General features: G+C 40.0%; 1 protein-coding gene across 2 annotated transcripts in view; it reads left to right on the top strand.

The window, feature by feature from the left end:
- Positions 1–12,164, top strand: part of LOC100153359 (multidrug resistance-associated protein 4-like) — a 161,393-nt gene that overhangs the window by 45,990 nt on the left and 103,239 nt on the right. For both annotated transcript variants that reach the window (XM_021082309.1, XM_021082310.1), the window contains exon 17: positions 3,305–3,451. In XM_021082309.1, coding sequence (XP_020937968.1) covers positions 3,305–3,451 — 147 coding nt within the window. The remainder of the gene's footprint in view (positions 1–3,304; positions 3,452–12,164) is intronic.

Raw genomic sequence — 12,164 nt, forward strand, 5'->3', positions numbered from 1 at the left:
CAAAGCCATTTATGATAAACCCACAGCAAATATAATACTCAATGGGGAAAAACTGAAAGCCTTCTCACTCAAATCTGGAACAAGACAGGGATGCCCACTCTCACCACTGCTCTTCAACATCGTTTTGGAAGTCTTAGCCACAGCAATTAGACAAACAAAAGAAATCAAAGGCATCCGTATAGGAAGAGAAGAGATCAAACTGTCACTGTATGCAGATGATATGATACTATACCTAGAAAACCCTAAGGACTCAACCCCAAAACTCCTTGAACTGATCAATAAATTCAGCAAAGTAGCAGGATATAAGATTAACATTCAGAAGTCAGTTGCATTTCTGTATACCAGCAATGAAACACTAGAAAAGGAATACAAAAAAATGATACCTTTTAAAATTGTACCTCACAAAATCAAATACCTCGGAATACACCTGACCAAAGAGGTAAAGGACCTATATGCCGAGAACTATAAAACTTTAATCAAAGAAATCAAAGAAGATGTAAAGAAATGGAAAGATATTCCATGTTCCTGGATTGGAAAAATCAATATTGTGAAAATGGCCATCCTACCCAAAGCAATCTACAGATTCAATGCAATCCCTATCAAATTACCCAGGACATTGTTCACAGAACTAGAACAAACAATCCAAACATTTATATGGAACCACAAAAGACCCAGAATCGCCAAAGCAATCCTGAGAAACAGAAACCAAGCAGGAGGCATAACTCTCCCAGACTTCAAGAAATACTACAAAGCCACAGTCATCAAAACAGTGTGGTACTGGTATCAAAACAGACAGACAGACCAATGGAACAGAATAGAGAATCCGGAAATAAACCCTGACACCTATGGTCAATTAATCTTTGACAAGGGAGACAAGAACATAAAATGGGAAAAGGAAAGTCTCTTCAGCAAGCATTGCTGGGACACCTGGACAGCTGCATGCAAAGCAATGAAACTAGAACACACCCTCACACCATGCACAAAAATAAACTCCAAATGGCTGAAAGACTTAAATATACGACAGGACACCATCAAACTCCTAGAAGAAAACAGAGGCAAAACACTCTCTGACATCAACATCATGAATATTTTCTCAGGTCAGTCTCCCAAAGCAATAGAAATTAGAGCAAAAATAAACCCATGGGACCTCATCAAACTGAAAAGCTTTTGCACAGCAAAGGAAACCAAAAAGAAAACAAAAAGACAACTTACAGAATGGGAGAAAATAGTTTCAAATGATGCAACTGACAAGGGCTTAATCTCTAGAATATACAAGCAACTTATACAACTCAACAGCAAAAAAGCCAATCAATCAATGGTAAAATGGGCAAAAGACCTGAATAGACATTTCTCCAAAGAAGATATACAGATGGCCAACAAACACATGAAAAAATGCTCAACATCGCTGATTATAAGAGAAATGCAAATCAAAACTACCATGAGATACCACCTCACACCAGTCAGAATGGCCATCATTCATAACTCCACAAAGAACAAGTGCTGGAGGGGCTGTGGAGAAAAGGGAACCCTCCTGCACTGCTGGTGGGAATGTAAACTGGTACAGCCACTATGGAGAACAGTTTGGAGATACCTTAGAAATCTATCCATAGAACTTCCATATGACCCTGCAATCCCACTCTTGGGCATCTATCCGGACAAAGCTCTACTTAAAAGAGACACATGCACCCGCATGTTCATTGCAGCCCTATTCACAATAGCCAGGACATGGAAACAAGCCAAATGTCCATCGACAGATGATTGGATTTGGAAGATGTGGTCTATATACACAATGGAATACTACTCAGCCATAAAAAAGGATGACATAATGCCATTTGTAGCAACATGGATGGAACTAGAGAATCTCATCCTGAGTGAAATGAGCCAGAAAGACAAAGACAAATACCATATGATATCACTTATAACTGGAATCTAATATCCAGCACAAATGAACATCTCCTCAGAAAAGAAAATCATGGACTTGGAGAAGAGACTTGTGGTTGCCTGATGGGAGGGGGAGGGAGTGGGAGGGATCGGGAGCTTGGGCTTATCAGACACAACTTAGAATAGATTTATAAGGAGATCCTGCTGAATAGCATTGAGAACTATGTCTAGATACTCATGTCGCAACAGAAGAAAGGGTGGGGGAAAAAACTGTAACTGCAATGTATACATGTAAGGATGACCTGACCCCCTTGCTGTACAGTGGGAAAATAAAAAAAAAAAAATGAAAAGAAAAGGTAGGAGCAGACCAGGTAACTATAATACTTGCTTGTAATCCTTACACTCTATTCAAGGCAGGCCACGGATATGACCTGTGAACACACCAGTGCTGGAGGGAAAATGCACTGATTATAGTACAGACAGTATCGTAAATAAACTTCAGAAGACTGCAAAAAAAAAAAAAAAAAGAACTGTTCAGAGATCTATTTTAATTTCTACATGAGTAGTAGGTACCCATTTATGTCATTAATAAACTGTACATTTAAGTGAATATGTTCATTTCCAAATGCTTCACATTGCTGTAAAACACTTAGTGACAGTTTAGTTGCTCGTTAGATTAATTATCTTGTGTTAAAATAAAATTTGTATTTTCTTACAATTGAATTATTTAAGGGACTTTCCACTTACAAGTTAACATGTTGTTTTCATACTCTTTAAAGCTTTTTGGGCATGGAAATAGCTACTTTATGTGGAAGTAAATTTCCATATGAATTTACCATGTACATGGAAATCCTTTCTCCTGTTCCCTGTTAATTCATGCTAGTATCAAAGCATTCCTCAATTTTGGATTCTGAAACCTGTTGTAAGTAGTAAGACTTGAAATATGGAGAAAGGAAGATCAACCACTTTTTATAATTTTCTTTCTTCTGAGGTTTTTGTTTTGTTTGTTTGGTTTTTTTTTTTTGTCTTTGTACGGTCGCAGCCACAGCATAAGGAAGTTTCCAGGCTAGGAGTGGAATTGGAGCTGCAGCCCACTGAGCAAGACCAGGGATCGAACCTGCATCCTCATGGATACTAGTCTGGTTCGTTACCACTGAGCTACGATGGGAACTGCCTGTGTCATTTCTATTTAATGAGAGGACTGTAGTGATTTTTATATTGTTTATAAATGTATCTTGTGAATGTGTTACATTATCATTGAACCCATTATATCTAAATTTATTCTATATTCTACATATGAATTTATATATATGGTATATTTATAGGATAAAATACATCATACCTTTGTAAGGTACCTTCCATGCTTTAGCATCATTGAAGAAAAGGCAGAGACCTTGTGCTGAACGATGTTTCTTTGTCCCAGTTCTCACTGCAGGTACCGTGCTATTTGGCATCTCGAGGTCTCTGTTGATGTTCTACGTCCTTGTTAATTCTTCACAAACTCTGCACAAGCAAATGATAGAGTCCATTTTGAGAGCTCCGGTATTGTTCTTCGATAGAAATCCGACAGGTGAGTCAGACCAAGTTTCTCAGTAAATATGTCTTGTTAACGCATTCACTGCTTGATTACATTTGATATTTGAAAATGGAGAAGATGCTTGGAAGGCAGTCACAAAAAATTTTACTGATATTTTTTGCTACCAAATGAAATCTGAATATAGAATCATATAAGATTTTATGCCAGTTTATGTGTGTACAGAAATGTAAATGAACATTCACTTTGTAGGATGGTTTAGGAATCCATTTGTTGTGTGGCATATGAAACACCCTACAGTCATGTGTCAATGTTGTTGACTAGTTGCTAAAAGGTTGACCGTGTTACAAAGTGTTAAGCTAGGTTGTCTTCTAGGAAGAACTTTCTTAAAATGAATCCCTGTAAGAGACAGGCTGTGGGTGTCTTTTTTCATTGTCCATCCATTTCTGGAAACACAGAGCTCTGGCACATGCTGCAACCTAAAATGGTAATGAAAGATTCTTAAGACCCAAGTTTGGTGAAATGTAAACATCCTCTTCAATACAATTAATTCTCTAGTTTTACAGTGGACTTTTAGTGCCATGTGAGAGGTTGTGTGGTCTGTAGCAGGTGGATCTTCAGGAGTAAGATTCTCAATATGAGTGTCCTTGGAGGTTTCCCCGTGGTTGCTTCCTCCGCCCTGATGCCTTTGACCTGTCCTGCTTTGAAGGTAGCTCCTGACCTGGGTTCATTCATGAAGAGTTAGTTCATCAGCATGCATGCCCTCTCTGTTCAGTTGGTTGGACTAGTGGTGAGTCCCAGGGCAGCTTTGTTGTTGCAGGTGATGATTGGCAGGACCAGTAGAGGCAGGGAGGTGGGCTGGAGGGAGGAGAGGAGTAGCCTTGGCCTGACCATCAACTAGGCATGTGACCAAGACCAAAACAGGTGAGCATTTCTGGGCAGGCAAATCTCAAAGCAGGGTGTCATCATGGTTGTAAGTACGGGCTCTGGAGCCAAGTGCCTGGGTTCAGTCCTGGTGCTAGTTACTCATAGTGATAGATGGCTCTAGTTATATTGATGCTTATGTGCTACTTACTGAAATTCTCTGTTTCTCAGTTTTCTCCTCATGTATCTTATCTATATCTTGATACTGTGGGCATTAAGCAGGACAGTTCACTCACAGCACTTAGCGCACGGTCAGTATCTAACAGATCTTAGTGAAGAACAATGATTTGGTGTCTGGGAACTTCCTCTTCTGTGAATTGGAAATAACTTTTGCCTTTCCAGTTTCACAAGACTTTTGTGAATATGAAATAAGACTGTTCAGGGAAATATCTTGTGTAGATTTACTCAGCACATGCTGTTCAGTCCAGGCACCGTGCCGAGCACTTCTTGGTAAACTGCAGAGGCCCCTCATACATCTCATTTATTATGAAGCCAGTATGAGAAAGTGATTGGAGGAGTTCCTGCTGATATGGCTGTGAAGTTGCTCCACTTTGTCAGCTAATGTGAAAACTACAGTCATAAAGTTGGGAGGATTAAGTGGGACTGGATTTCTCTTATCATAGCCTCTGAGTGCTCATGACCACAGTTCACCAGGATCTTCATGTTCAAGACCTGTAGGCTCCTCCAGATGCTGATGAATTTGTTATTCAAACAGTTGGGAGCAAGTTTAGAGCTTCAAGGTCACTCATCTTAGAGCAGTCAGGACCCTAGTGTTTATCTTGTCTCCCCCTCCCGTATCTCTTAGCAGGACTTCATTCCTTCAAGAAAGTAGAAGCCCAAATAAGTACTGCAAAGATAGACCTAGTTTGTCCAAAAGGTTTAGGGACCATGAATTATTTACTCTTTTAATGGTAGATTAAATTGAACTCTTTCCTATAGTTATTTGCAAAAGGAGAGTTTGTAATAGATTATTTATGATGGACTTTGTTTCTGGCATGTGATGGCATGAAGAAAAAAACCACACATGTTGGTTCTTTGGAAGCTGTGTTTCATGGAACCAGACTATCCAAGCTTCCAAGTTCTGTTGTCTGTCAATCAAGGAAATGAAACTGTCCAACACCTAATACTTTCCCTGGGATGTAGTTCCACACTGAAGATGAATTTTGGCACTTAAGTTGGTTAAATAGTTGATACCTGATAGTTCTACCGTACAAACTTCAGGCCCTTAAGAGATAAAGAGGAGGAATTAATCCATTTTTAAACATCTTAGACCTCTAAAAACTGTTACTGGACAGGAAACTGAGAGGTAGGTGGAGATGTCGTGATGTCCCAGTAGTGCTGGAACACAGCCCTGGGAGAGCTGGGCCAGTCACTGCCCCTCTCTTGGCCTCAGGTCGGAAGAGGGGCCTCTTCACTCATCAAGCATTTATTGGTCATCTACCGGTTGTCAGTTGTGGTCCCAAGCATTGGGACCAAAAAGTCCCTGTCTTTCAAGGCATTTGCACATTTAAATAATTGCTGACAAAGAATTGTTTTTAAAAAATGTCAATATTCTACGACTGCATATGGAAAAGATACAGATTCAGAATTTAATACAGTTGTAGATTGGAGAGCTCAATGCATTTATAAACAAAACACAGATACCTACAAGCATAACCCTATGGTGTATTTCTTTTTCATAATCAATTATGTAATGATTGTCCTTGATTTCAGGAAATTTCAAAACCTGTTTTCCTGGAACTTTAAGATAGATCATTTTCAAAATGAAATCATACCAGTGGGAGTGTGAGCGGAATTTCAGAAATAAAGTGATTCTTTATTTAAAATCATCATCTCTGAGATTACAGCGAACTCAGCCTGGTTTCTTGATGAAGCTGAAATGCTCTCCTGACCCATCAGGACTGTCTTGGTGCAGAGCTCCTCTCTGAAAAGTCTGTTAGGGGAGGAAGAGGGAAGCAGCACTTCCGGCGTTAACTTTTGTAAATATCCACACGCACTTCCCTTTGAGCTTTTTAGAATCAGGTTACAGATGCTTTGGCGGTAGGTCAGACATTAGCAATGGCATTTTCTCCATAAGTAGTGTTATCATTAAATCAGCTATGGTGTGTGTGTTGCGTATGCTTTCCATTCTTGGAAACCAGGATTAATCTGTTAGAAATTTCCCCTCATTTAGGTAGAAACTCTTTAATATCTAGAAATAGATGGCAATCTTCGAAATATATTTTGAGTGGAAATTTACTAAAATCCTGTTGTTAAATGGAAAGCTATCATAAAATCAAGTTCTCTGTTCTGGAATTCTTTTCTTTTCTTTCTTTTTTGCATTTGCAATTTAATAGATCATATCCCATGGGGAAACATTTCAACCTCTTGAACACTTGGAAAGTCTATTTTAGGCTTGTCCAGACGTTCTTCCAAATACAGTCGTGCTCCTCATGGTGGGCAAGTCCTGCCTCCGGGTCTGCTGCTGGGGGAAGCAGGGCTGCAGGGCAGCGTGTTGTTCACGCAGCAGCAGAAACCAGAGCATCGGCCCTGGTTGATTCACAGCCTAAGCCCTGATTTGGGGATGGTTAAGTCAATAATTAGGTAGTGATTTCTCTCTGATCTTCATGTGGTTGTTTCTAGAAGTGTTCTTTCGGCTCGGTGACTGATCTTATCCTTTATTCTGATTGAGGAATACAATTAAAAAATAGAAATTTTTTGAAGGTGCGATGAGAAACACATCATACCCACTTCTTTCTGTTCCGTACAAAGATGCTTGAACAGATACTACAGTTTATCTGGATTTGACCTTAAATATATCTTCCTACATTAAATACTTACATATGTCTAGATAAGCAGTGGTTCTTTGAAATACACTCGGAATCATGGATTAATTTCTTTACCACCTTTAAATATTTAGAGAGAAATTAAGATAGAAATTATTGTTTTCTTGTATGGAGTCATTATTTTTAGAAGTTTTTCCTTTTTTCTCCTGTTGGTATCAGACTGCCTGGGCTCAAAAATTTATTTCTTTTGGGAGAACTATAAATTTATTGTTCTTCCTTTTTGGATAATAAAGCAACCATAACATCTTAAAATTATATCACATGTCAATATAAATCTTTTGGATATTCTTTTTACTTAGCATAAAAATGAAGAGGGAGTCAAATATGGCTTAATGAGTTTCACTAATGGCCAATACTGTAGACAGAAGTACTTCTTATTGGTGCCAAGTTGTCAGTGTTAGTCTTGACCTAGTCCTGTAAATGAAAGGAAAGTAAACACCTACTTTAAGATGACGAGTAATCGGTGTTACTAGAAAACTATGTTTTGACTTCAAGACAAAGTAAATAGTTGTTGATAGAAATAGCCAGAATAATAAAAGGCGGCACCTGTGTAATCTTGGAGTCAGTGGTTTATCCTACAGTCAGATAAGCTGCTGTTTATTAACAAATGCTCAATCTTTAGACCAGGTGAGTAGATTTCACTGCTACATTAGGGAATTTTAAAACTCACTTGAAGAAGCTTTAATTCCTGTTGGTGCCAGATTTTCTTCTTTTTTTTTAATATTTTCTTTAATTTTCCCACTGTACAGCAAGGGGGTCAGGTTATCCTTACATGTATACATTACATTTTTTCCCCCACCCTTTCTTCTGTTGCAACATGAGTATCTAGACATAGTTCTCAATGCTATTCAGCAGGATCTCCTTGTAAATCTATTCTAAGTTGTGTCTGATAAGCCCAAGCTCCCGATCCCTCCCACTCCCTCCCCCTCCCATCAGGCAGCCACAAGTCTCTTCTCCAAGTCCATGATTTTCTTTTCTGAGGAGATGTTCATTTGTGCTGGATATTAGATTCCAGTTATAAGTGATATCATATGGTATTTGTCTTTGTCTTTCTGGCTCATTTCACTCAGGATGAGATTCTCTAGTTCCATCCATGTTGCTGCAAATGGCATTATGTCATTCCTTTTTATGGCTGAATAGTATTCCACTGTGTATATAGACCACATCTTCCGAATCCAATCATCTGTCGATGGACATTTAGGCTGTTTCCATGTCCTGGCTATTGTGAATAGTGCTGCAATGAACATGCGGGTGCACGTGCCTCTTTTGAGTAGAGTTTTGTCCGGATAGATGCCCAAGAGTGGGATTGCAGGGTCATATGGAAGTTCTATGGATAGATTTCTAAGGTATCTCCAAACTGTTCTCCATAGTGGCTGTACCAGTTTACATTCCCACCAGCAGTGCAGGAGGGTTCCCTTTTCTCCACAGCCCCTCCAGCACTTGTTCTTTGTGGAGTTATGAATGATGGCCATTCTGACTGGTGTGAGGTGGTATCTCGTGGTAGTTTTGATTTGCATTTCTCTTATAATCAGCGATGTTGAGCATTTTTTCATGTGTTTGTTGGCCATCTGTATATCTTCTTTGGAGAAATGTCTATTCAGGTCTTTTGCCCATTTTTCCATTGATTGATTGGCTTTTTTGCTGTTGGGTTGTATAAGTTGCTTGTATATTCTAGAGATTAAGCCCTTGTCAGTTGCATCATTTGAAACTATTTTCTCCCATTCTGTAAGTTGTCTTTTTGTTTTCTTTTTGGTTTCCTTTGCTGTGCAAAAGCTTTTCAGTTTGATGAGGTCCCATGGGTTTATTTTTGCTCTAATTTCTATTGCTTTGGGAGACTGACCTGAGAAAATATTCATGATGTTGATGTCAGAGAGTGTTTTGCCTCTGTTTTCTTCTAGGAGTTTGATGGTGTCCTGTCGTATATTTAAGTCTTTCAGCCATTTGGAGTTTATTTTTGTGCATGGTGTGAGGGTGTGTTCTAGTTTCATTGCTTTGGTGCCAGATTTTCTATCCACTCCCATCTCTTTTGGCAAAGGAGACAGTAGGAGTTTCAGGCTTAATCGACCTGGCTTTCTGGTGTATGTGTCTTGGTTCTTGTTATATTCAAGTAGGCAGATGATAATAAAGTTTAAATGTTAGGTAACACAATGAGTCCCTTATATATTTTGGATAAACATTGAGTATTTTTACTCTTAGAAGAGATCATAGACAAAACAGCATGACATAAACTGTCCAAATGTTTTCTCAGGTCAGTCTCCCAAGGCAATGAAATCAAAGCAAAAATAAACAAATGGGACCTATTCAAATTTAAAAGCTTTTGCACAGCAAAGGAGACCAGAAACACAAAAAGACAACCTATGGAATGAGAGAAAATTGTTGCAAACGATGCAACCAACAGGGGCTTAATCTCCCAAACACACAAAGAACAAGTATAACTCAACAATGAAAAAAACCTAAGAACCCAATTGAAAACTAGACAGAAAATCTAAATAGACTTTTCCAGAGAAGACATGTGCATGGCCAGCAGCATGGGAAAGGATGCTCAACGTCATTCATTATTAGAGAAAGGCAACTCAAAAGTACAGTGAGGTACCACCTCACACTGGTCAGAATGGCCATCATTAATAAGTCTACAAATAACAAATTGTTGAAGAGAGTGTGGAGAAAAGAGAACCCTCCTACACTGTTGGTGGGGGTGTAAATTGGTACCACTACTATGGAAAACAGTGGAGATGTTCCTCAGAAACTAAATGTTGAACCACCATATGATCCAGCAGTCCCACTCCTGGGCACATATCTGGAAAAACTATAATCAAAAAGATGCATGCGTTCCCCATGTTCATAGAAGCACTAGTCATAGTAGCCAATAATGGAAAGAACATAAATGTCCACCAACAGATGAATGGATTAAGAAGATGTGGTTCATGTATAGTGTGGAATATTACTCAGCCATAAAAAGGACAAAATAATGCAATTCACAGCAGTATGGATGAAACTAAAGATTTTCATACTAAGTGAAGGAAGTCAGAAAGAGAAAGACAAACACCATATGATGTCACTTCTATGTGAAATCTAAAATATGACACACATGAACCTATCTGAAAAACAGAAATAGACTCACAGACATAGAGAACAGAGTTGTGGTTGCCAAGGGGGAGGTGGGAGGGAGTGGGATGGAATAGAACTTTGAGGAGTTCCCATCGTGGTGCAGTGGTTAACGAATCCGACTAGGAACCATGAGGTTGCGGGTTCGGTCCCTGGCTTTGCTCAGTGGGTTAACAATCCAGCATTGCCGTGAGCTGTGGTGTAGGTCGCAGACGCAGCTCGGATCTGGTGTTGCTGTGGCTCTGGCTTAGGCCAGTGGCTACAGCCCTGATTCCACCCCTAGCCTGGGAACTCCATATGCTGTGGGAGTGGCCCTAGAAAAAGGCAAAAAAAAAAAGGTTTGAGGTTAGTAGATGCAAACTATCAGACACTTAGAATGGATAGAGAGTAAGGTCCTACTGGGTAGCACAGGGAGCTCTGACCAATCTCCTGGGATAGACCATGAAGATAAACATATATATGTGTATGTGTATATATGTATATGTGGAAAATGTATAAATGTACATGATTGTCACTTTGCACTGCAGCAGAAATTGGTACAGTATTGTATCTAAAGTTTACTGCTAAAAAATTATACTCGGGGAGTTCCCTCTTGGTGAAGCAGGTTGAGGGCCTGGCATTGTCACTGCAGTGGCTTGGGTCACTGTTGTAGAGCATGTTCTATCCCTGGCCCAGGAGTTTCCACAGGCTACAGTTACAGCCAAAAAAATAGTAAGTGTGTAGGGGTTTGTAGTAATCGTAAGTAACCACAAAGGATGTTGACATGTTTAAAAACAGTTAAACCATCGATATTCAAAATATTGTATCTGGGTTCTCATGAAAAGATGTATTTACGCTCAGTATCTTTTGTTTAACATGGTCTTACAGTATAGCCCAGGGATCTATATTCAGTACTCCATAATAAACCATAATGGAAATGAAATAAAATTAAAAGTCGACAAAGGTCTCTTGTCCGCATGAAAAATGTTCTGTTAAAATGACTAAAATAAATTTTGTTATTTCAAAGGTACTTAGTAATTTGAAATTTTAACCTTACAAAAATCTCTCATTTTAATTTTAGTAAGCATCAGTTGTTGTCCCTGTGGTGGTGGTTCTAGTCCAGGCTTTGGGTTCTAGGGGCAGAATCTACCCAAGTTGGTTCAGAGAAGGAGGACTTGAATGAAAGGAAATGGGCATCTCGTGGAGCTGGAGCAGTGCTGACTTTCCTGGGAACTGCAGCTGGGAACTGGGTCCTCATGGGAGCTAGGGCCATTGTCACAGGGCTCCTGCATGTTCCCAAGCCCCCTTGCCTGTCACCTTTGCTGGGTGTGGTGAGTCTGCTCCACTTTCCTGATTCTCTCCTGGCCTCATAGTTCTTAGCAGGGAAATCAGAATGACTGGTAGTTAGTCAGTGGCTTAGTTCCCCCTGGGCCCTTCTGGTCAGTTAGCTGTGCCAGGGCTGTGGGGGCTTCTAAGAGGGCAGCACAGTTATTCCAAGCCTGTCCAATAAAGATAAAGGGGCTCATGTGAGTGGCAGATTCCTGGAGCTAAATTTGTCATCCAGAGTCTCAAGGAGGAGCAAGGGCTTAGGCTGAGATCTGGAGAGATGAGGCCAGGATCGAGGACCTTGTTGGTGGGAGAAGTGAGAGGAGCGGGCCCCCATTAGAATAAGGACCCACGGTCAGCAGTGAGGGAGGGAGGGGAGGTTGGTACCTCTCTTCTGTCTCCTCTCTCCTCACTGTTCCTAGAAACATGGTAGATTTGATTTGCTAAAAATAAACTCAAAATGGCTGAAGGACTGGAGTTCCCATCGTGGCTCAGTGGTTAAGGAATCCAACTAGGAACCACGAGGTTGTGGGTTCAATCCCAGGCCTTGCTCAGTGGGTTAAGAATCCGGTGTTGCCGTGACCTGTGGT

This window comes from Sus scrofa, unplaced genomic scaffold, assembly GCF_000003025.6.
Source record: "Sus scrofa isolate TJ Tabasco breed Duroc unplaced genomic scaffold, Sscrofa11.1 Contig63, whole genome shotgun sequence".
Taxonomy (NCBI): Eukaryota; Metazoa; Chordata; class Mammalia; order Artiodactyla; family Suidae; genus Sus; species Sus scrofa.